Source organism: Phaethon aethereus (genome assembly GCF_964289735.1).
Source record: "Phaethon aethereus genome assembly, chromosome: 13".
Taxonomy (NCBI): domain Eukaryota; kingdom Metazoa; phylum Chordata; class Aves; order Phaethontiformes; family Phaethontidae; genus Phaethon; species Phaethon aethereus.
Window position 1 is genome coordinate 20,799,705 of NC_138589.1, and position 25,371 is coordinate 20,825,075.

The 25,371-nt window shown below is 45.3% G+C and overlaps 1 protein-coding gene across 1 annotated transcript in view; it reads right to left on the reverse strand.

The window, feature by feature from the left end:
• Positions 1-7,311: 7,311 nt before the first annotated feature.
• The window catches only part of KLHDC4 (kelch domain containing 4), a gene marked incomplete at both ends in the record, with an annotated part of 28,503 nt that continues 10,443 nt past the window's right edge, over positions 7,312-25,371 (reverse strand). The window contains 7 exons of the mRNA XM_082005939.1: positions 7,312-7,487; positions 7,797-7,913; positions 9,084-9,483; positions 10,789-10,997; positions 13,023-13,104; positions 20,127-20,286; positions 21,209-21,301. Coding sequence (XP_081862065.1) covers positions 7,312-7,487; positions 7,797-7,913; positions 9,084-9,483; positions 10,789-10,997; positions 13,023-13,104; positions 20,127-20,286; positions 21,209-21,301 — 1,237 coding nt within the window. The remainder of the gene's footprint in view (positions 7,488-7,796; positions 7,914-9,083; positions 9,484-10,788; positions 10,998-13,022; positions 13,105-20,126; positions 20,287-21,208; positions 21,302-25,371) is intronic.

The following is a 25,371-nucleotide window of genomic DNA, read 5'->3' on the forward strand; positions in this document are numbered from 1 at the left end:
AAAGATGCCGTATCCCTGTTCTGAGCTGTTATGGTCCCAATCACCAGAGTGTGGTCTTAGCTCAATTGCTTGGAGATGGCTGATGTCCTCTCGCTTTTCAAAAATGACTGTACTCTTTCCTCCCCCCGCTCCCACGCCGTCTTTCCCCGCTGGGGAGATCGGCTTTGCCGGTGATCCGCCACCACCAGGTACGGTTCAAATGGTTTGTTTGGGATTTGGTACGTCCAGGGACCAAATTCCACCCTCAGTTCTACCCACTGCAGCGCCGTTCAACAGGAGAAGGGGTGCGAGTGTGGCAGGAACCCAAGGGTGGGATGAACCCATACACAGATATATTTGGGGGGTGGGGGAAAGGAGGGATAAAGAAAATCTTCCTCAACGTTTCACATACAGAGTTGTTGGGTAGAGCCCTGACTTGTGGACGCAGCTTTGCTTTGCTTCTGTTTTAGCTGTTTCTCTGCTACCTTTTCAGCAGATTTCTTATTACACTGCACTGGATTGCTATATTTTTAACCAAAAATAAACTAAGGATTAGAGCATGTGCCAGTTAAATTCAGTTCTTTTCCTTACACGGTCTTATTCCCTCCTGTCACAGTTTATCTTCCTCTTTTTCTTTCTTTCCCTTTTCAGGCAGAGGGCTATGGGTGGACAGGGTAAATGATAACTGAAGGCAGCAAGACCCCAGTAACTTTTTAATTTCATTTTCCACAGTAGCTGTCTATCATCGTCTTTGTATCTCTTCCTTTTTTATTGTTTTTCCTTTTGGGTCCTTAGTCATCTTTTTTACTCTTGAATGGTTGCTGCATACTTGAAGTGAACCAAATAATGACATATTGTGATTGTAGCCCTAGGAACTCATCCGTGTGTTGGACTCTTTTTTTTTTTGGATTTTCAAGGACTTTTTTTGTACATTGAAGTGCATGAAACAAAGATCGCGCCAGGAGCAGGATAAACAGTTACACGCAAACACAGCATGGTATTTAGTTATATATAAAACAGCACATAAATTACTCTAGTTATCAATCAAATAAAAGTACTAGTGATTTTATGACTAGCTTTTTCACACTGGTGACCGACTAGTTAGTCCTGCTCTTGCCCATGTACAAGCAGTTATGTACAAACACACATGCAACTTGGATTTTTCATCACTTTGTTCCACGGGATAAAACCTCCATCGAGCTGAGGTTTGTTCAGCATGAAAGATAGCCAAGGACTAATATTAATTGGCTCCCAAACCATGTGTTTAAAAATAATGATTCCTTTATTAATCACGGGGAGCTGAGCAATTTGTCTTAGTTCTGGGCTTTGCACATTTGCCCAAGGCCAGAAATACACTTGAGAAGTAGCCCAGAGAGAGAGGTAATTCAGTATATTTCCCTGTCTTATGAGCGCTGGATTCATGCATATCTACCTAAGGCACGTTAAAATGTCTATCATCGTGGCATATAAATCTATGTAAATTGTATATACCTGCTGTTTTATGTCCACACTGACAGATGCACGCAAACAGCTGAAGGTTGGTATCATTTTTTTTCAGGCTGCAATGGTATTTTTATGTTCCTGCAGTGGAACAAGCAGCACCTGAAACACAAGGAGGGGCTGGGGCTCAAGGAACCAGCCCACCTCCTGCCATCGCAGTCAAGCCATTGGAAAAAAGCCGTGTGTCCCTCCCCAGGGGTACCCAGGTCCTCTGACCAGACCCCACCTGTGTGAGTGACCGGCTGGTTTGGCACCACGTCTTTGGGGAGGGCAAGAAGGAAGGAATACAAAAATCCTCCGCCTGCTCGTGCCACATCAGCTTCTCACCAGCCCATCTGGTGTCTGGTATGCTGGTACCCGAGACCCAGATTCTCCGAGCACGCTGGGACTCTCCAGGGCCTGATCTTTCAGAGATACTGAGCTGTTGCAGCATCTATTTACCTTGTGAGGAGTCCTGAAGCCTCAATACTGCTAGGAAAAAAAAAATATCCAGACTGCATCAGAAGGGGAGGGGCAAGAGGAGAAATAATGTCATTTCAATGATGAAGGGATTAACTGAAACCCAGAAACTAATTAGATCTCCTGAAAGGCTTTGGCATGTTAAGGGAGGATGGAAAAGTAGAAATTTTTTTTTAAAACTGCCATAGGGTGAGGTTGGCTCCAGAGATTTGTGGTAGAGCAGAACAGAGCAGGGGCCAGACTGGACCTCCTGCCCATGCTGCACAGCTTTGCTCCCTGTGCATAAATTGTTCACACAGAAGATGGGCCTTGCAAACTCTTTTGTGGTGACAAGTTTTCCTGGTGTAGGGAAACGAGTCAGCTCCTCACACAGCTCCTAAATGAACTGCATCAGTCACGTTGTTGCCTATCACTGACCTTCATGGCAAAGCTCCTGACCAGCTCTGCACTGACCTCAAGGCTTGAACTATGGCGGAACACAACTGAGTACAGCAAGCACTAGATAACATGCCTTTGAATAACAGATCCGCCTAGACTATGCTTCCCTCAGAGGCATTTCAAGCTCATGAGTTCCTTTTATTGGCTTGTTTTGACTAACATTAACCCACATGCACTTAGCTCCAGTGCTGCCACCATCCAGGGTGTGCGTAATCACCCAATTACCATGCCAAGCCACGGAGTTTCAACAAGGCAATGAACCCCCATGGCTACTAATCTGTGCCCAAAGGTTTGAATAGATAACTTTGATACATCATGAGTGGTGTCCCCTCACCCAAGGTATGGCAGGGCTCTTGCTCCATAACGTTAAAGGAAACATCACTTTCTAGATGTTGAGACACGCTGAGCATTGCCTACAAGTTTTTGTTGTAGGATAGCTTAGAAATGCTGTGGTGGGTTGTTCGTTCCCCATCTGGAGGTGTCAATGGAAGATAAACTTTTAGAGAGACTCACATTCACTTCACAGGTGTCATTTGCTCAACTACAGTGCTACCTAGTAGACTCACAATCCCTATCATCTGCCTACTTCTTTTTATGCCCAATTTGGGTACACTATTAACAGCATTGATAGTCTAGTAAGGCTCAGGCTCTCTTAAAGACTCATTTCTTTTAACATGAACACCACCAGGCAACCTCTCACCTCCTCCCTAAGAGCAGCTGCCCCCACCCCAGCAGTACCTGCATTTTGGTATCAGGTGTTCGGTCTTGTTGGAAGGGAGCGCCATGAGAATTACTCCTGCAAGCAATAGGAGCACTGCTTCCCAACCCCTTCAGCATGGAGCATGTTTCAAAGCTCTTTTCTTGTTGGCCTGGAATGTTAAAGCCACTGTGGGTTATGTGATGAGGGATGCTGCAGCTGTTGGGCCACCAGCTGTGTCCCAGCAGATGCTAAAGCATTTGATACGCTCTCATTCCCACTCCCCCATCCCTCGGAGACCTGCATTTGTAAAAACATGTGCGTCTTTTGCCTTTCTGTCTTGCTGACAGACACAGCATGCTCAGGGGTGTTCAGTACTGGTTGGACCCACCCATGGTGTTGCTGGAGCAAGAGACCAGAAGTTTCACTGATACAAAACAGACGGTGAATGAAGCCAGATTCTCTCCAAGACGAATAAGGAGGGACGAGATCAGCCCAGCGTGTGCAGAGCACGACAAGCCTGACAAACAAGTAATTGCCAGCAGAAGAGTTCAGGACTAGTTTTATACCATAAGCCACCACAGCAGGTAGGCAGCACTGCGAGGAGACCAGCAACTCAGCGTCATTGAACTAAGTCTTTGCTATTACTGAGACCCCATAAGCCGAGATGCTAGGAACAGGCTTTCCATCTACTAACAGCATTTATCTCTGGGTCAGCCCAATTACCCTGATTGCTCTCTGATAAACTCCACAGAAGATTCATTCACTTCCACACTCGTCACACTACAACACACACTAATGTGGGGGAGAAACAATCCCATGTGTTACAAGCTAAGGTTTGAGCTAGACATGAAACCACTGACGTTCTACTATGGCCTTTTTTGTGTAACCCCTAAAGTCAAATGCATTTCAGTTGGCACTCTCCTTTCTTCTCTTTTTCCCTTCCTAGCTGTGAGTGTAAACATAATAGAAAAATCCAATTTCACTGTGTTAGTTACAGTGCAATTACAGTGTGTGTGGCCCAAAGAAAAGGGATTACTGAATACATTTTCCTCAAGGAGTGAGTAAAAAAAAGAGTTACTTTCAGCCTTGTCTTCTAGCTGAAAAAAACCCAAAACCAACAGCTTGATTGTTTCCAGATATAATATACTGACGTCTCTTTCTCCTATGTAAATGTTTATACATTCATCCCTTTACAATGAGCTGGGCAAAAGCAATGGTCTGACGGATGCCAAAGGAGTAACTGAATTTTATCTGGGCATTCATACATTAAAAAAAATACAAGCTGTTCTTTGTACATGTCAGATAGGAATAACTACTCTTATGACAGACACTTCTTGAGTTTCTCAGTTCCTAGTTTTCCACCAAGTTCTAGCCCTGGCCCTTCTCCTGGCTATCATTTTAGGAAAGCCACTTGACCCGTGTGTCTGTCTGCAAAATACTTACCTTCCTCTTTAAGGTACTTTTGGACCCAATACAAGAAACATTACCAGATATCTGATCCAGCAACCCTGAACAAGCTTCAGTGGACTTTCAGCCAATGCTCAGAGGAGCAAAGTACCAGTTTGGTATCAAAGCATCATAGTTTGCATTTCTTAAGACCACGTCACATTCAGACCTCCTCTGTAGGCACTTAACATAGTAGTAATCATCACTCATCCCTACTTGGGTTTCCACCACAGAGAACTTTTACCTTTTCTCAGAGGTTTCATCTGCTCAACCAACATGTGACGGCTTCCAAGGCTTCCGCAGTTACACCACCAAGAGATGGGCCAGGGTGTCCAGACAGATCTTCGGTTGTTGCTGACTGCAGGGCTCAAGGGAGTGCTGCATTTGTCACGTTCAATCTGCTGAGCAGTGGCTGCAGATGCACCAGAATTAATTTCTGTTTGAAGTCCAATGGCTGCAAACGCTCCAGTGCGAACGGACGCTGTGTGGGTTTCAGTGCCCACGCAGGCTGTTCCGGTTACAGTGCTACAGCCTCGTTTTGTCAGAGCTGACAACTAAGCCTCAATTTTCAGGCCAGGACAGTTTGCACAGCAGCAGCCTCCCATCATACAACCCAAGGCTGGCCACCAGAGCCTCCTGAAGCAAGCCATATGATCAGCCACAGCCTATGCTGGCTCATCCAAAACCCTAGCTCTGGGAAGAACTGTACCAAACCCAGGCCAGCCCAACCTCACAGCACAGCAACGACAGCCCTGGGAAGCCAACATCTCCCCTGTAACCCACCCCCAAAGCCCCCTCTCCCTCAGCTCTGCGAGGCAGGTGGTGTGCTCCCCACAGGAGGCCGCAGGAACATGCTGCTGTGCCGCTCACAGGAGCGGGACTGTTGGCCCATCCTGCCTCACAGGTTCCTTGGAAGCGTGTCTCTTCCAGTCTATGCCTTCTCCAGTCATACTTAGCTTGGCACAGAGCACAACTAGGACTATGTTCCAGAGCCCTTGAGGAAAAGATGAAAGGAAAAACCTCAGACAATCGTTGCATACACTCCAGCTCATCTGATGCATCTAGTTCCCTCATCCAACAGTCTCTCTACTGGAGAAGGGGGAGGGAGACTCTTTTCCTGCGGCTGCAGCAGCACTGTACAAAACTATCCTTCATCCTTGGCACTGCTGCAACCCAGCTTCAGCTCAGGAAAAAAAAAGTCCTTTCAGGGTATGTATCTGTATATGAAAAGGCAAGAAATTATCAAGTACACCTGGCAAAAAGTGTGTTTTCCCCTGTCTAGTTGGACCTTTGGAATGGAGTCCTGTGCCCATATGCTGTGATTTTAAAACCATTATTTTTCAAACACAAATTAAAACAAAACAAAACAAAAATCTGCAAATGCAACTCAGTGGCAGATTCCCCAAAACTGCACAGAAAGCCACGGACATCATACACACACAAACGATCAAATGTCAACAAGATAAAGGTACTGCAAACCAATGCACGTGACGGGACAACAGGGCAACTGATGCTGTTAGCCAAGCAAGCACTATGGATTCTTTCCTAGGTTATCAATAAATGGTTTGTCTCCACCTCTCTCCTGTTATTTTGCATGGAAGGTACCTCCCTATCAAACATGTTTTTATCTTGACAATTAAATCGCACTGGCAGCCTGCTCTATTTAATCTTTATTACATTCTAATTAGCCTTGCAGAACCTAGCACTGCTCTCCCGAGAGCTGGTTCCCTGGTGATGCCCCTGCCCAAACAATACCCATGGCACCTGGATTTGTCTGCACAAGGACAGCCACTGCCTTCTGGTGTCAACTCAAGTCATCGCGTGTTTGCTGCAACAGGCACACTTGTATCCCATCTGTTGTCCCTATGGACCACAGCACTGCTCTGCTGGAAAGAAAGCGATGCCTTGAGGAGAGGGGCAGAGTCAGGAAGCAGGGGTGAAAAAAAAAAAAACCCGCTAAGAGCATCAGCCCCCTCCCTCCTGTCCTCAAAATGCCACAAGGTCTCAAGGTAGGACATTTCACTGGTCATAAAGAATTCACCTGTAGGACAACTGCTTTTTCAGCCAACATGCAAGAAACTAATCTGGGAGATTCCACAAGCAAAGGCAAAACCTGATACAGCTAACATTAAAAAGGAAGAGACTTCTACTGTTATATGCGTCAGGGATTGCAGTGGCTCTCATACGGATAAGGTATGAAAGCATTCCCAGGTTTCTCCAGGCAGTGCAGCCACATCTCAGGGCCGTCGGTGCATCTTACAATGACTACTTGCACATTTCACAGCGGAAACAGCGATCCCTCTTCCACATCAGGAGAAAAAGAAGTGGAAGAGCTAGGGTGGGATTAATTGAGAACACCAAGATGATGTAACCAAATAAGTTTATTGTAGAAACCCTTGGAGACACGTTCTGGCCCCAGTCAGGGTAGGGAATTTGGGACCAGTGAACCATAGTGATGTGCAGTTTGTCTTAAGAGACTCAAACCAACTTTTGAACAAAAGTATGACAGTATCGCATACACCAGCCTCAGCAGAGTAAGTGCTTGGACAGCAATCCTGTTCCTCAAGACTCTCCCACAACCTCCAGGGGAATAACAGCATATCCAGAGCATTAACCAAGTAGGCATAATTGAGACTTGTCAGCCCAGAGGCACTCACAGAGTAGACAAATGCTGTAGTGCCAGGAAACCTTCTGGACATGCTGACTGCCTGGCACATCAGGCTGAATTCAGCAGATCTAACCACTGCTCCCTGCATGTTTCTTGACTCATGGAACAGCCTCAGCAACATCTAGACTGAATCTTCATAGAAAGACTTTGCCATGGCATGTGCCACTTTTACCACCTTCTTCTCCTTAGCATCCAGGCCCATGTTGCTGCGGGCTAATTTAATCCAATACTGCTCCGTCCTGGACAGATAGTCTGCATGCTTCTCATCAGGCTGAACAGATGGGTGTTGCTCCTCTCCTGGCACACAATGGGAGGAAGACAGAAAGAGAGGTCACAAACAGCTAATGAAGACAATCTGCTCTTCCAAGTGTCAACCCATCCAAGGCTACTCTTGTGTTTCAGTGCAGTAGCCTAAAAACCTATCGGTAGCCAATGCAATTTCTCCTCTACCCTGAGAGCAGTGTACTATGAAAACTTTGCTTTTGCTGGAAAACTCACCTGGATGCCTCACCAGTGAGGCCTTCCAAGCTGGCAGCAAAACCAGCAGGTATCATACCAAACCCCACTTTGTATTAGTATGAAGACATCTTTCATTTTAATCATTACCTCCCTCATCTTCACTCTCCTCTTCAGAGCTCTCCTCTTCCTCTTCCCCTCCCTCTGCACCTTCCATATCGTCATCCTCTTCATCCGACTCCGACTCCTCCAGCCATTCTTGTGCTTCTTTGTTGAGAAAGAAAACAGAGAAATAAATAACAAGCCGTTTCACAGTCCTACACCCAGAACTGTCATGGAGGATGCCAGGGCAAGGTCAGACAGACATGATTCTTAAGAGCCCTGCTGTATTCATTGCCCTCATAGATCCACCCACTGTACAGGGCCTGTCTCTGATGGGGAGCAGTGGGAAGAGATGAAATAGAGTCAAGAAGCAGTGAAAAACACAGAAAAGCTGTGGAACAAAAGCTGGTTAGTGCTGATGCTGACAAGAGTCAACTCTCCTCCCTAGCACTTCATAGCTCCGTGATCATGAACAAGACTCCCTCCTTTCTGCCCTTTGCTCATTACACACACGCAGACTGTGAGCTTCCAAGGCAGGGGCACCCTTTTTTTAATGTCTCTCTACAGTGCCTAGCACATGACCTGGGCTGAATCACTTAGCCACTACCATAAGAGATATGCTGCTCTAAGATAGACCCACTGTTTCTTTCAATAATGAGTAAAAAAATCCATCAAATCCATCTTCACAGAGTTCTCTCAGGTAATGCTTTCCGCAATACCACTGAACACACTCATGTGATGACCATGTAGCCAGGAATTCAGGGAACTGAATTCCATGCTTGCCACATCCCCTGAGCTAGCCTTCCCAGCTTGGGAACAGCCCAGCAGAGTATTCACAGTATGCAGCAAACATACTACACATTTAAGGTACAAAGAGAGAACGCTAGCTAATGCCCACATGCTTTGCAGTACCCAAGACCCTCACTGACCTGAGAAGGAAAGGACAGGAAAGAGCAGACATCCCTGTCCTCTGCCAAGTGGACAAGCGTGGCACTTTCCAGGCCAGAACTTGCCACTCGTGAATAAAGATGCTCTGTTTACATGTCTTGGTTTTCAAAGTAGACAGACCAGAGCTCACTCTCTACAGTGATCACAAAGCTCTGGACCAGATAGTTTCTGCAGCGACAGTGACCATAAGACACTACATATCACATACTCCCAAGCTTTTTCCTGTCCAGGAAGAAAACACTACTCAAAGGCACATCACCACCCGTGAGGAAGCTCCATAGTTGTTTCTTTTGGGTTTTTTTCCCCTAAAATACAGCACTGTGGAAACCATATTCTGGGGATTGCTATGCTAAAGGCAAAGAGAGAGATCCCACCACCAGGGCTTACTTGGATCCATCTCCACTAGCACCTTCCATTCTTCCAGCTTATGTAGGTCAATGCTGTAGAGGTCACTGAGGGTGAACTGGCGATCACCCACCTCAAACATTCCCCCATACACATAGAGAACGCCATGCTTCACTGCCAACATGGCATTCGAACGTGGGCATGGCTCCACTTGCTGGGCCAAGGTTCCATCTTCCTCCTCCTCCGATTCAGACCTCTCCTTCTCTTCTGCAGGTCCAGAGATCACCTGCTTGATTGTCATGACAGTCCCATCTTCTGCCACCACCTCTTTGACTATCTCCACTGGGCCTTGTGGAGGTTGCCTCTCTATCTCCTCATCTCCTGCACCCTCTGCCTCAGCTTGTCTGCCACGTCTTCGCTTCCTCTTCTCTGATTTTGGTCCCTGTTAATAGGAACAAGGAACAGGAGGAGACTGCATGTGAATTGTGCACACCTAATAGCATGTACAGCAGTTAATACAAATACTATGGATGCTGCTGAGAGGGAGGGGGCAGAATTCAATTATTTTTCACTAGAATTGTAAGTCTCAAGTGATAGGTGCAACCTCCCACTCAGCATGAACTTCTACCAGCCATAAAACAAGGAGCAATGAAACTCCTGGAGAATCCATGGCATGGACCTACTTCCTCTATTAATGGCAGCATGTCCTGAAGAAACAGAAAACAGCTCTTTTGCTCTCTATCCTGCAGGTGCACACAAACACGCACAGAGTCCACTAGGCTGTGACAGGAGCAAGAGAAAATAACCCACCATTTTGTGAAATCAAAACAATTGCTGGGTGCTAAATTACACTGCATTACCAGGAAGCACTCCAGGCCTTCAAAGTACTGTACGAAAGGGTGGGAAAACAATCAGCTAGGCAGGCAGAAGCAAACACCTCAGTGCATGTTTGCCTGTTATTACGTGATTGACTTCTTTTTGACAACAAAGCCAGAAAGAGCTGGGGTGGAAAGAAGGAAGTTCAACCAGGTCATTTGCACCTCACTTCCCCCTTAAGAGTAGTTCAAACAAAATCAAAGATCTGAGCTGAAGGCCACATTTCTGAAGTTCTTATGGGCCAAGGTTAGTATTTCATCTCTTTGAGTAGCTCAACACTGGGGAAAAAAAAGTGTTTTTTTGATCCCAACGCAACACAAGATCTTTTCACAATAGCTTTTACTGAACTATCTCGTGTCAGACTTACACACCATAACTATGTTTTCACGCTGCTTTTTTCATTTTGCATCACACAACAACAGGGCATATGCAGCCTAACTCCTGGAAGACAGGAATTGCCTCCTGAACCACTCTCATTTTGTGCCGAACTGTCAGGGCTCAGGCTTTCTCTATCCCCAGAAGGGTGACAGTCTGCATCACATTGTGGAAGCAGCATGGAGACCACAAGGAGCTATGTGGCAGGGAAGGTCAGCATAAAGTTAGAGAATTCAGCTGGACTGGTAGCAAAAAAATCTGCTAGAGTTGCACATCCCCAGCTTCATTTCTACAGCCTCTCCGCCTTTCCACAACCAGTGGGTGACAGATCAAAGCAGTAGCCACATCTCGTGGCTTAGCTTCTGGAGCAGCCTGAGTTACTAGAAATAGTGGCTTGCTCCACACTGCCAGAAAGGCCAAAAAAGGCCCAAAGGACATGTGTCAGATGATGAAGGAGAATTAATGGAATATATTTGTGTTATTTTTAAAACAAAACCTTTAGCTGTCCAGGAAACCAGCGGTTTTTCCCGATGTCATAGAAATAAATATCATTGAAGAAGTCCCCTTCAATGCTCTCCTCCTCTTCTTCATCATGCACACCTCCAAACAGAAGGGAGCGGTTATTGGGACCAATCGCCACGGAAAAGCCAGACCTGGGAGTGGGTTTCACTCCGGATGGGTTGAGCCGACTCCATGCCCACTTGTCTGGTAACGGATAAAAGCAAATATGAGCATCAGCAAAGGAGAATCCTGATCGTTTTCATATCTTTCAAGGCCCTTCAGTACTCCAGCAAGAAACTCAACGACCCATTTTGGACACTCTCAGAACTGCACGGTGCCCCTTCAACAACAGCGTTAATCAGAACCATTTGCACTTCCACTTAAACCATGCAGCTAATCCACATATCCCTTCTACGCTTAGAAAGCTGTTGTGTCTTCAATAAAAGCAAACTCAGAGAGCTACCTTCAGGGTGTGCTTTCCAGGGCAAGGAGCCCCTTGAAAGGTGTATACACCTTTAGAGGAGGGTGGAGTTCAAACCAGGATTGATTATAGCCTCAGACTACCAAGGAAAGGTACCTCAGTTATCCCATGGAACCCACCCTCCACCAGTTCTCTCCACAGGTCCCTTCTACTACGGTACCTTATCTGCCAACTTGCACCACTGCCTTAACCCCAAGAATAAGTACAGTTAATTGTGAGAAGACCCAACCACAATTTACAAAAGGGCTCAGCAGTGGGAGAAGGCTTGTGCTCTAAATCCTCCACTTTTGCTCCAAGCCTTTCTACTTTGGATTTAAAGCAAATCCCTAAAGGGCAGGCTGGGAGAAGCATACGCACTGGCTAGGTACTGTGCTTCCGAAGGAAACACAATTTCAATGAGATATACTATAAATAGGACTATGCAAGCAGGGTCTGGAATCCAGACAATGTATGTGACCAACCTCCTCCCCAAATCCCACTTTAAGACGGTAAGGTTTAAAGAAATCTGTCACAATTTTAACATTTTAGAAATTCAGTTCAGCGAAGATTGTCCATTCCCTGAGCCCTGGACAAAATACACTCTCTCCTAAGGAAAGCGATGGAATATCTATTTCTGGCAACATTCACACATAAAACAACCAACCAACTAACTACTCTTGGTAACATCCCTGCAGTAGGTAATCTCATGAGATCACACCCCAGTCTTCTCTCTTAAGAGTCTGTAAGTGAGCCACTACTACCAAACAGAATTTATCAAAACAGCAATTTCCAGTTTGGAGAATTCTTAAATCCCAAAGATTTTCTGTCGTGAAACAGAAGAGCGGTGATCAAAATGTCCCAGAGAACAGGAATTTCAAAATGTTTTTATAATTCCCGCCCACACATACACCAAAAAAAATCCCTAAAATATCTTTTCTTATCATTTTTTCCAGAAGCTGTCTGTGCAGGCCAGAGCTTCTCACATAGTTATGCAAGGAGCCTGGAGACCCTCCACTCCATCTCAGACTATTCCAGGACCAACTGGGAGGTGTCAACATAGACGATGCTGTGAGCTAGAAGTGATTCTCTGACAAAAAGTATACCCCCAACCCTCCTCCAGAGCTTTGCCAGTTCCTCACAGAAGTTTCTCAACAAGCTCCAATCCCCCAGTATTTCACTGCATCAGAGCTACCATTTACACGAGCTCTGAAATCAAGTCACCTAGAGCTGAGAACCATGACTCCTTACAGCCTTCAGCCAACCAGCAAGCTTTGCTCAGCAAAGCAGACAGCCTCAACTTTTCAGGCTGTAAAATGGAGTGCAAGAACGGGACAGAACCGCTGTGCTGCATACAGTCTGCTGCCACAACAAGCACCCGTTTCCCTTTGCAGACCACAGTGGTGAGGAATTCTGCCTGCATGTGTGATAGCCCATCTTCCTTCTCCAGCATACATAAACAAAAAATGAGGACACAATTCTTCCAGTATCCCCCTGAAACTGCTGTTTCCTTCACCTTAGCCCCTTTCTTTTTAAGCTGGAGTCACAGCATAAAAATGCACTTAGCTAAGTGGGAAGAAGAAATATTTAAATCAACTCATCTGCCGTGTTTAGCCCCAAAGCAAACACTTGGGCATAGTGCTTTTCAAGGGAAATTTTGTTCTAGGCTTGCGGTTTTTTGGTCTATTATTCAAAGGAAGAGAGAGGATTTGTATTCCCAGTCCTGCAGCATCACTTCAAGCACAGCCCTCCTAACTGCAGCAGTAGCTTACCTTCCTCCTTGCCTGCACCTTCAGCCTTCAGCAGGAACATATCTGTATGCAGGGTGCCTTTGTCAACATCTTTCTTAATTCTCTGCAGAGAAGGGAAAGACAGTGATACTCATTGAAACAGTTTCAGTGGCTCAGTACACAGGAGGTCCAACTCTTCAAGGCCTAGAAAGTCACCCACACCAGAATGGCGGCATGTGCCATTCTGAACTCGCCACCCCACAGGTAAGCCTAATTGCAGCCTGAATCTGTACATTCCTGTGCTGAATATGCAAACATGGTGACTGAGGCAAGAAGCAGCCATGCAGGTAGTCGCACTGTGGCTCTGGAGCATCAGGCAGCTCACAACCATAGCATTCAAACCAGGACTACTTCATGTGATGAGCCACAACCAACTTCCACCTGCGACAACCAGGCAGTGCTCTCCAGGCTGCAACAGAGATCCTGGGGCTCATAGGAGGTGGCTACAGGATGCAGTTTAAGGGCAGGAATTTTGGCACTATGAAAAGATAAATAAATTGTCACAAGGGATTAAAAATGATTGTTTTGCAGAAGAAAGGAAGGATGGGGCACCAAGGAAACAGGAGGCACAAGGTCCTGCTTTTTACTCTGCCACAGACAGTATCAGGCATTCTCAAGGGACTAATTTAACATCTGTGCCACTGCTCCCCTAGCTGTAAAAGAGAGCCGATACCCACTCCACCAAAGTGGCACACGACAACTTTCCACAGGGCTTGCAAGGCCCTCTGGGATTCTGTCCTTGAATGCTGAGCAGAAGCTCAGAGCGTCTGTGCTGTATCATTTGCAAGGCCCTAAGTACAGATCTGTGACTAGCACACAGACTTTCAGTCCCTGCCACCCCCCCATCTCCATCCCACTACAGGCGAAGCAGAGGTGACAGCTCGCTCTCTGCACCACAGCCTGACTGCAGCTGTCATTTTTAGCATTTGGGGCCCCACAGAGCTGTGAGCAACAGTTTTTTCTCCTAAACCGAAACAGAAGCCCCATTTCAACCACTACTGAAGGCAACGGCAAGACACCACCAAGAGCAGGATCACGCCTCAGTTGAGGCAATTAAGTGCATCATTTTAAACGCGATTTTCCCTTACTCCTTTCACTGTAAGCCCCTGTACTCCAGCGCTCATAGCAACATGCAGCATTTGAAAGCAGCACTGTGCAATACCACTGTAGGAGGTCTTTTAATAATGTCATTATCCACCCATCCCTTCATGCAGAGCTCCTACTTCCTTGTAATTCCCTTCCTCCTGGTGGCAATGGCTATGTTGTGTAACTGCTGCCAGCATGCAGGTAGCGGATCCCAGCAAAAGCTAGGAGGGTTGGGGTCCAGTCCTCAGGAAGGAGGAGGGCTTGGGTGCACCTGAGAGCACAACGCCACAGCGCAGTCCTGTTTTTGCTGCACATCTGTACCCAACTCTGTGCCTTGCACTTGACAGGTTTTATTGTTGTAGGGTATGCCGTGTTGTTGTTACATTGCCCAGTATCCAATTCGTAGGAACAGTATTCAATTCTTAGAAAGGCAGGAGAGAGGAAAGGGAAATAAAGTGTGTTTGAGGCATTGCACAACAACGCTCTAACTTGCATGATGCTGAAAAGCCCCGGGGAAGGCAGATAATGAAGTGCTGGAGGACATAGGAGAACTCTGCTCACAGTGCAGCAAAAGGGAAGCTTCAGTTAGCTTAAGGACCAGGGTCTGCCCATAGGACTGTCTTGGGAAATTTGTTAATTTGAGGCTGTGGCTCACGTGTCTTCTTGCTCTCCACATGCACCTAAGCAAGCCCATCAACGAACTGAAAAGACACATTCTTCAAGGCAGGAGAATTGTCTCTACACTGGAGAGATCATGTTCTGTGCAACCACTTCCATGAAGTCAACAACTGCATTATTCCACCTATTGTCCCTGAGCAACAGAACATCAGGCACACAGGGACAGGAAGCCTGTAGGAACAAGCATCAGTGACAGTCCTATTTTCTGAATAAGAAGTTATACAGTGATGACTCCTTCAGCCACTGCCAGTTCTCCAGCATATGAAGAACAAGCAAAACAAGTTTATCCATTGGTGAGTGGTTCTGAGGCATAGTTAGAGGAGCGCTGGTGTTGAAGATATGGTTGGAAGGGCTGGGAGCTGCTAACTTTGAACAGACCCATAAGAGAGAGCTGCCAGGGCAGGAAGGGAAAGAAATGCCTTCTAGGTAAGGTGCTGTAAATATAGAGTACACCAATTCATAGCATGGCAGTGCATGTATTGTGGCATCTACAGCAGTAGCTCTCAATTTCAAAGGGCTGTGAGTCACTGTGCCAAGCAAGTGCCGTGTTCTGGCAATGTCACACTTTGCTGTCTCTGTCACACAGGTCTAAAGCAGCAGAAGTCACCAACGAGCTGCAGGCTGTGGACAGCTGAGACACAGCAGCCTTTTTAGTATGTCCCTCACCTCAATCGAACACCCTTCCAAGCCTCACCTAAGCAAACAGCCATCAGGGATGGTTGGACAGAGGAGAGGGAGGGAGGGAGACAGAGACGGGCAGGAGGCTTCACACCTGATAGCAATGAAGTGCACCCCAGTGACTGCAAAGTGCCTGTCTGCGAACAATAATGGAAATAGTGGTTATTTGCTCCCAGTCCCAGGTAGGCTGCAGTTTGTCCTTCAATGTTAGACACAGCACACATTCATATGTGCAGGGGACTCATGGACTGAAATGTGCCAGAGCACAGTAAGATGTGCATTGTTTGCACAAAAGGAGGGGAAATAACAAATACTGAGAGAGCAGTTGGCTTCACTATCATACAAGCTGCATAGCATAACTGCATTATTTCTCTCCTGAAAACCACACGGCTCCCTGTAGTAAACACGCTGTCTATGCAACATGACAAAGCTTCTTGGGCTGAGAAAAGCCCAATAAGGTGGAGTGGGAGTTAGTTATTTGTCGTCAGAGATGCCTGTTTTCCCCATCTTGCACTGGCTCAAAAGCAGACACTTCACCAGCAATTGCCCTGAGCAAATCGCTCCGTCAGTCACAAGAGGCTCCTGTTCCCCCCACTGTCCTTGCCTTGAAGTTCCAGGTGTTTGCTTTCAAGCATACCACTGGCTCAGATATCCACAGCCTACTGTTTGCACACACAGCTACATTAGCAAGTTACAAGAGCTTTACTGGCATTAGCTAAAAAACCCTAGCTCCATGGACAGCAAGACACATGTTTATCCCCCTTCAAAGAGCAAGGAAACTGAGGCATGGAGAGCTGTTCTTGAGAAGAAGGGGAATCAGGATTCCCCAAATACAATGTGCTAAATGTGTCTGATAAAAGAAGATCAACAGTGGCAAAATACATCCAATTAGCAGAAGCCCTTAGCAGGCAGAACTACAGAGGGAACCCCTCCCACCAGACCTTGCAGTTCAGGCAAACACTTCAGCCCTGCCACAGGCAATCTCCCAGCAGAATCCAATTCAGCTTTGCAAAACTTGCCACTAAAAAAACATCCCAAAACCAACCAAACAAAAAACCCACACGCTAGTCTTCTCTGGAATCCAAAAGCCTTGCAAGCATGTCATGTCAGCCCTCCCTTGCACCTGCAAGGTAGAGCAGTGTTTAGCCTCTGACACCTCCCGGCTGCATTCACCGTGCCAGTCAGGCACAGTGCGCTCACGTTGCCTAGCAATAGAGAGGTCTCATTGCTTTATACAGCCAAAAATGCAGCTTGCTGCAGCAAGCCCCATCCCCAGCATAAGAAACGGGTGAGGACATCTTTAAGATCAGCAGGAGAACAAGTCTGAGCACCTTGAGGGATTTTGAGGTACATTTTAGGCAGAGCTGACAACGCCCACAACACCCCCTTCTGTAAGATATCATAGAAGTTGCCTTTACCATTTCTAGGCTGAAGATCAAACATGTGAACGCAGGGACACAATTGTGCTAAGAATTGTGCATTTTAAAACATCAGGCGCGCTCTTGTCAATTTGTGCACCAACATCTCAAGTTAGTCTCCCTCAGGGTTGGTAAAGCTCCTTTTTCACCATTTGTGTCCTGGTTGCTCACCACTTGGACAGCAAAATCTAGTGGCTGGCACAGCAAAGGCATGTCTGGGTACCAAGGTTCTTGCCCTGGCTCTGTCCACAAGAACTAGAGTGCCTTAGACAAGTCGATCTTTTCTGCCTCTACTTCCCCAGCCATGAAAGAGACTTTCTTATTCAGGTCACATCAAGGAAATTCAGCGACACCACCTGGACCAACAAACATTACTCAAAACTGACCCTCCACGCTCAGTTCTGCATGCCAGTCCAGCAAATCAAAGCAGGGACCAAATCTCTCTGCTTCTGCCTTCCCAGCTCACAACACCTGCTGACCAGATTAAGGACAGGCAGATTGATCACCCCATCAGGGGAACATCCCTGGCTGCAAGCTGATAGTATTGCTCAAGCTTTATAGAGGCCCAACAGCCAGCTGGGTACAAAGATGCCTACAATTCCACCCATAACTATGAATTTCCTGGGCTTACATCTCTTTTTGCCCTAGGCAACACGTACTATACCACACAGCTATTTTGGCACGTATTTCAAAGCAGATTTACAAGGGCCAAGGGGACCACAGCACATAATGCATCAGAACTGCCCATTGCAGGAAAGCAGCCTTGCCACAGCGCAACTCTCCTCCAGCAATGCAACAGCTACATCATGCCAATACTAAAACACAGAGGCTATTATGATTTTCACTCCTCTTCCCTCCAAATCAATTCTCACCACATACAGGCTTGGTAGCAGCTCTGACCTCAGGAGGCACCTACACAAATCTGCACGTTTTTTACAGCACATGTGCAACTTAGTCTTGCCTCTTATTAGAAGAGAATTCTCTACATGACTTTGGTGAACGGTGCTTTACTTGGACACCTGCCTGGTTTCATATGCAAAAATGTCTTCCCAAAAATGTCTTCACAGCACTCCTGAACATAGCATCTGCCCCTCTAATAGGAGACAAGGAATAGGTCTTCTCCTGTGCCTGCCCACCTCCAATTAAGTAGTGTTTTCTCCACCTTCTACATCTCATTTCTCCCAAAAGTACCCCAGCCAATGACTCCAGGAGGAGTACAAAAGCCAAACACATTTTCTTCACTTCAAAGTAAACCCAGAGAGACTCAGCTCCACAATCAGCTATAAGCAAAAGATATAACGTGAATTAAATAGCCACACGTTAATGAAGTTGTGTTTCTCTTAAAGGAGCTAAATCTTGATGAATTACATTTTCAGGACCATGCTAAAGGTTTGTTGCCTTTGCATATCAAGAAAGCTGCAGAGAAAATTCTGTCCAGTGCTTTGTAGCTCGACTGCACCATTCCTGCCTCAAAGTTCACTTGTTCTACAGAATACACAAGCAAAGTCTTTGTTAGGAATGGCATTATCAGAGAGCAGCAGACTTAGCTCTCTATATTACAAAGGAAGTAGATTCATGAACAGGAGTGGTTCTTTTAATGTAAAAGCTGTTCTTCAAGCTGGAGAGGAATTGCACCCAGCTCTCATCCTTGCTCAGTGCCCTACATAAAGGCTGAGGGCAGCTTTGCATTCTCCCATCCCTTCTACTTAATTTTTATGAGCTCAAAACAACCCAAAGCAGCGCGACAGAGCCCACCCTCAAAGTGGAATAGAACCAACTGCAAACATGCATCAACTTTTGTATTTCCATGCGGCTCAGTGTGCATTTAAGATCCAGCTGCTTTCAGTAGCCGTGAGAGATCCACATCTAGCATAGCATGCAGGCTCATGCTTCCTTCCCACCCTCCAGAGTAAGGAAACAGGCCAGAGAAAGGAAGAGGACAAAGCCCTTTCGGGTAGAAAATGCCTCTGTATTGTTACTGCTATTTAATCAAATGCACATCTGATGAGATAGAGCCCTAAGCGCAGGCCATGAGGAGGCACAAATGCTTCTAAATATATAGACAGACTATCTTCTCTCCCCTTTCCGTGCTTTTCTTCTTTGTTCATTTATTCACATCAGAAGAACAACGCGTCCTCCTCCCCCAGCGACACGCTGCTGGAAGCGATGCTTTTCCACTGAGACTGTAGCAGCAGGATCTGAGTCTTCTGTCTGCATTCACAACATTTAACAGCTTTTGCAGGAGCCTTTTGCTCAATGAAATATTTACTTCCTCCCACCCAGCATGGAGACAGGGATACTTGGTCAATGAGGACATATGGTCTAAAGGGCTATCCAGTATAAATTACCATGATTAACAAAGCAAGAAGCAGAGCAGAGGAAGCCTGGTGCTCATCAAAAGTCTTCTTTGGCCTATTGAGTTCGCTAACTAGTGCTGCTCCCTTAACCCTTTCACTGATGCAAGAAAATACAACTCTCCTGGCAGCTGCTGCTTTTAACCTGCACATGCTGGAATACAGACGAGTACTACCCGAGAATGCTTTAAGTTGGCAGCAACCACCACTGTTGCCAAAATTGCTGTTTCTCCCAGTTATTTATTCCTACCTCTATGATACCACTTCCTTATATTGGATTAGATTAACAGGGAAAATACAAAATTCATTTTAACAAGCAAGAAAAGCTCCTCGATCAGCACACAATTGCATGAAGAAAGGCACAATTAGAAGACAAGATGCCTCTTTTGGTAGTAGTAATGATTCACAGCAGCCTAAACCATCCTGTGTACGAACAATCCAAGGGCACAACTGTACATCCACTCCAAGCTGGCATAATCACAGGCTAACATTGCACTCTTGTTACCAGCGTTTTTTGGACATCTGGCAGCTGCCTGACATGCGGAAACAGTGTCAGTCAGAGCAGCGGGCAGTTATGTGATGAGATCATTAAATCTTGCACTGGAGACAAGGCTTGCAAAACTGAGCAGAAGGAAGCAGCGGTACAGAGATCTCAGTTCTGCTCTCCCAAGCTCTAGGCCTGCTGCCCTCTCCAAGCAGGCGAAACACAGAACTCCACAGCCAACACAGGTCAAGACCATTGCACCGGCACCACTTAGGCAACTTGAGCTTGTCAGATTCTAGTTTTCACTTTCGGCCCCTAGTTTTTCCATCAGCTATTCTGTTCAGCATCCAGGAAATAGTGCACTGGCTTACCACAAAGTTTTTCCTACCTGTTTGGAGTAGCCTCCATAGATGATTATGCTGCCCTCAGGAGTGGTAGCCATTTGACACCCAGATCTTGGAGCAGGCCCTATCCCCGATGGAGCCAGCTTGCTCCAGGTGAAGGAGTCCAGGTTGAAGGCATACACATCGTTGTAATAGATGTAATCTCTAGGGAGAGTAATTGGCACACCACAGGTTTTTGTAATGGTCACCATTTAGGAAAGGATAAAAAAAAAAAATCACTTCAGGAACAGCACCAGGAACCTCTGAGGAGGTGCAACACCTTATTCAACTCCTTGCATTTATGGCTTTTCTCCTTCCATAGCCGTAGCAATGTACAGAAGATTTGTTCAGGTGAAGGTTACCATTTCAGTGCAAGAATTTGCACTTGCCAAAACTCCTTTAAGCAAGACCTCTCTGCATTCTTTACTACAACCAAGATTTTATCAACTCTATCCAGTTAACACAATCCAACGTAACTTAAACCAGAACACAAGACATCAAAACAGATTAGAGCTATGTCTGTCTAGAGGAGTGGAGAAAAAATATACATATATCCCTGTTCTCTTTCTACTAGCCAACTCACATACTGCTAGAGGAAAATGCTCTGCACAGGATAAACTCCCAATGACACAGCGAAGTCTAGGGTGGGCTTTGCAACTTGCACTGCGCTCCCAGGGACTGCGGTTATGCTGCTTACTGTCTCTGAGACAATACGCAGCTCAGCTCTCTTCACAGTCCCCATGGCAGTGTAGCCATGACCTCATGTAGTACGTGAGAGCCTACTGGAGAAGACGTTTCTAGGAAAACAAGGCTCTTTGACAAGATTCAGAGGCCAAAAGTGATGTATTAAGCTTTAGCTACAAGGATGAGTAGCTACTTCAGTGATTAGCTAAGTGGTACAATGGTTTCTCAAACAGTTGAAGACTTTAAATCAAGATCACTTGTCTTTCTAACATAAAAGTCTAGTTCGGTAACAGTACTGCTGAGGATAATCCTTCCATTACAGTCCAGCTTTCTGTTACTGGTGAAATTCTATTGTCTTTTTTACAGAGGATTCAGTACCACCAGCCAACATGCAGTAACCCACCTGGCGCTCTCATGGAAACCTCCAAAGATGATCAGCTGCCTTTTGCAAGCAACCATTCGATGTCCACTTCTTCCAGAAGGACCTCCTGATGCCCTGAAATGCAAAGAAATTCCACTTATCAGCAAAATTGTCTTTCCTGTTAGTGTGTCAGTCCATTTTTATTGAAGTCACTGGGAGCTGGGCTGGTTGAGTTCAGCTTCTGTTCTCCTGGTATAGGGAATTTTGTTGCCTTAATACATATGTGTGTTTTTCTCCAAAACAGTATGTGTGCACTTCCTGTAACTCTTGGTATCTGCAACACAGGTATTTTGCAGTAACAATTTTATCCCTAGGGATAAGCCATCTAGTCTCTAACAGCAACCAAAGACTTGAAGTCGTTTCTGCTATAACTCAGCAGCTAATTTTTCAGGAGAGTTTAATGAACAGTAGTTAACTCCCACAATTGCAAGACAAGCATTCTAGACAGAGGTGTTTTCTCCAAGTACCACGTAAAAGTCAGAGACTGGCTCTGACATCCACTCTCATTCAATGTCTTAGGAAATCATGTACCCATGTTGGCTTCACTCATCTACCTGCAGTTAGGATAGAACATCCATCTAGTGAGAAGACTTTATAAATTACTTAGACTTCCTCAAGAACAAAAGCATTGCCGCAACACAAGTCATCGTTGTTATCTTAACACATTAAAAAAGCAGCTACGTATCACTGTTCTGCTCTTTCAAGCCTTCTTGACTTTTCAGTTAAAAGTGCCACTTCCATTTCCAGGAACACGCAACAACACCCCATCTGTCACATCCAAAAGCTTCATGTGAAGCCAGGCAGCTGCAACAATATTCCTGAGAGGCAACGAAGATGCACCTTCCTTCATGTTCACCCACAGACCAAGCATCGTATAAGAGAGAACAAAAACAACTTCAAGAACTCTGAAAACAAAGGCAACTTCAGGCCAAACCGCAGAGAAAACAAGGTTTTGTTTTGTGTGTTCTCTGCCCCCATGGATTAACCTACCACATTTTCACTCTCGCTGAGGAGTCTCCCAAAGTGCACATAGTTAGCACCACTGAACTCGGCAAGACTTCCCAAATAGGCAGTGTTAACATGTGTTAAGTGGTTGCAGAATCAAGGCCTAAACAAACAGGCAACCTGCTCACCATTGAAAACAGCAGCAAAAGCTAAACCTGCAACCCTACTGCTAGGCTTTAACTGGCAGCAGGTTGTTATAAAGAGTGGTGATAGATTTCTGTGGAGAGAGAAAATGAGGGCCCTTATTCACCATCAAAAATGACAATCTCACACCAGTCATAATGAAAAACTCCAAGCAGAACAGCAGCGTTTGGGTAAGACTGAATTAATATTGATTGCTTGGACTTTTTTATGCTAACAGAGAGCAAGGTTTTCTAGGCATTTACTGGATTTTTAAGTACCACCCTGCAGAAGAGCACCTCTAGTATTAATTTCATCAAGATGTGAAATCATTATTTTCTCTTTTGTAACAAAGCTCTCACATTATTATTCCAGAGGATGGCACCTTTTAAAATCTTTTTTTTTATTTTTAAAGGAAATAAGGAATTAAAAATCAACATGAGCAATAAAATCCTGTTCTCAGAGAGTATCTTCTGCCTAGATTCTCCAAAAGTTTCCTCCAAGTCAAAAATCAATTCTGAACAATCAAAAGTTTATCCATTGATGTATGTGTTTTAATAAACAAGTTCCTACGAGTGTACAATTAACTCAAAGTCACAAACAAAAACATCCAGTATGAGACCTGATCTGAATTTGGAGAAGTCGCTCTGGCACCAGTGCCACTTACTCTCAATCACAAGGCTGTTCTCCCCATTCTTTAAACTAGATATACAAGCTACAAGAACTGATGCTGAAGCACAGTTCCAGGAGGCCTCAGCCTGCACAAGTATTGTATCATCCTTCCTTGGCCTTAGTGTTACACATTGCAGGAATCAGCCATAAAGGAAAGCTTACAGCCTTTGATGTAAAGACATGCCCTCCTCAAATTGCAACAACTGCTCTTAGAAAGTATTTTTACATAGAGCTATTCATACAGCCAAAGTCCTTCATCCCCAGTCTCCAAACACAATGCTGGAAAAATCAAATGGCATAGTCAAGCAGGACTGGCAGTAATGTATAACCATGCTCCAGAAAGCACGTGCCGCAAGCTTGAACCCTTTTTTCCCAAATGCAAATGGTCTCCTTTTACCTGTATCACTGCTCATGGTACAAAACAAGCATTTTGGAAATGGTTTCACAGACTTTATGATTAATACTCTACTTCATGGGGTTGACACCAAAAAGCAGACATGTGGGAGGGAGCTGTAAATTCTCCAGACTTTTTTTAAAAATAGATTAAAAGATAAGTCTAGATAAGGACTGGCTCTACACATGTACAGCATGAGTCTGATCAGAACTGCTCCATAAGGAATTTGCTTTTGCTTGTGGAGTTACTCTGGGACTTATAGTAACATAACAGACCTGAATTCAGCTGATTCAACAATTAAAGACTTGCATGTCATAGTGGCTACAGACTGCATAAGTGAGTTACCTCTTCATTCATGAGGATGCTCAGATGAATCTCAGAACCTTTCCATAATAACAAAAGTGATGATGCATAGGACACTCCATCAAAGGACCATTTCAGGACAAAGCATTTTTATCATCCAGTACACGAGGCAGCTGAAGCCCAGGACTTCAGTGTTCAGTTTTACATCTTACACTTGTGAATGTAAACAAGTGTTCTGTTCAATTGCACACACAGATAGTGTACACACGTGTTCGTATACTCAGTTAGAAAGTACACAAATGAATATGCAATTGTCACAAGGCACAAAACCCTCAAATCAGATCCCTTGCAAAGTAAATCAACAGTTGTACATTTGGATCCTGATCTATCAAAGAACAAGCTCACATGGCTCACTTCTGGGCTGATAGAGGAAGTCTACTCAATGTTACACCAAAATACCCTTATTTTCTTCAAGCACCAATGCACCTTTCTACCTTGTGTTGCAGGACCTGACCTTTCCAGTGACAGACAGCATATGAGCAAGAAGAGCTGTCAATCAGAAATAAACCTATGCTGAGAGGCATCCTGCACTGCAGTGACTGCTCCAGTTCTCTCTGTAAACAGTATTAAACATACGCTTGTGAAATGCTACCCTGAAATATTTATAGCACCACATCTCACAAAACTGTTATGGGAAGTATCATTAACACTCCAGTATTAAAAGGAAGGGAGCTATACAGGCTCAAAATCAAGACAAAAAAAAACTACACAGAGGAGGGATCTGCCAGTTCCCAAGCACAACCCTAAAGTGTGATGCTCCCTGTCTCTCTCTGAGGGAGTGCACTGGGCCACACAGAGCCGAGTAAGAATGTTCTCTCTAGGAAGCAATGAGGCAATTAGGTTAAAATACTGCTTAGCTCTAAGGCAAAGTAACAAACAGTTCATGCACTGAGGCAACCTTGTGCATCACACACATGATAAAGTAGTTCCAATAAGTCAAAGTCACTTGCTAGCAAGTCTTCTAACAGGCTGGGATTTGTTGTGTTTGGACCATCTTTGTGCATGCAAAACACAAGTAAATATAGCTACATATTGCTAAATATAGCAACTTTTAACTGTCAAGGAGACTGCCACCACTGTGCTCTGTGCTAGGAGATAATGGAGATCCACTTCCCCAGCAGTCTTTGCAGACACAGCACAGGGATGAGTTATTCAGAGGGATGAGTTATTCAAGGTTTTCTCTTCAGAAGTGTTTTACAGTCAAGCCTCTTACAGCACCAAGATGGCCTGACGCACAAACTGTAGGCCAGGAAGAACAACATAATTGTCTGAAAACTAAGCTGTGGGGCTGGAATAACTAGATTTCCTAGAACTGCAAGTTCAGATCACACCAGGGTCACCTTAGCTCTTCAGTCCTCACAAACCAATACATTCAAATCCACCTGACATGGGGCACATGTGAGTCTTCCCACATGGAATAGAAACACAAACTTTGTCTCTCTTGTCCAAACATTTCTTAATGAATAATTATGTTACTCTATTATTTGCACTACAATGATGTCTTCCAAACCCAACTGAGTTTACTCAACACCAGTCTGTACCCCAAATGTCTATCACCAGGCATTTATTCAGGTAAGACTGCTACCACACT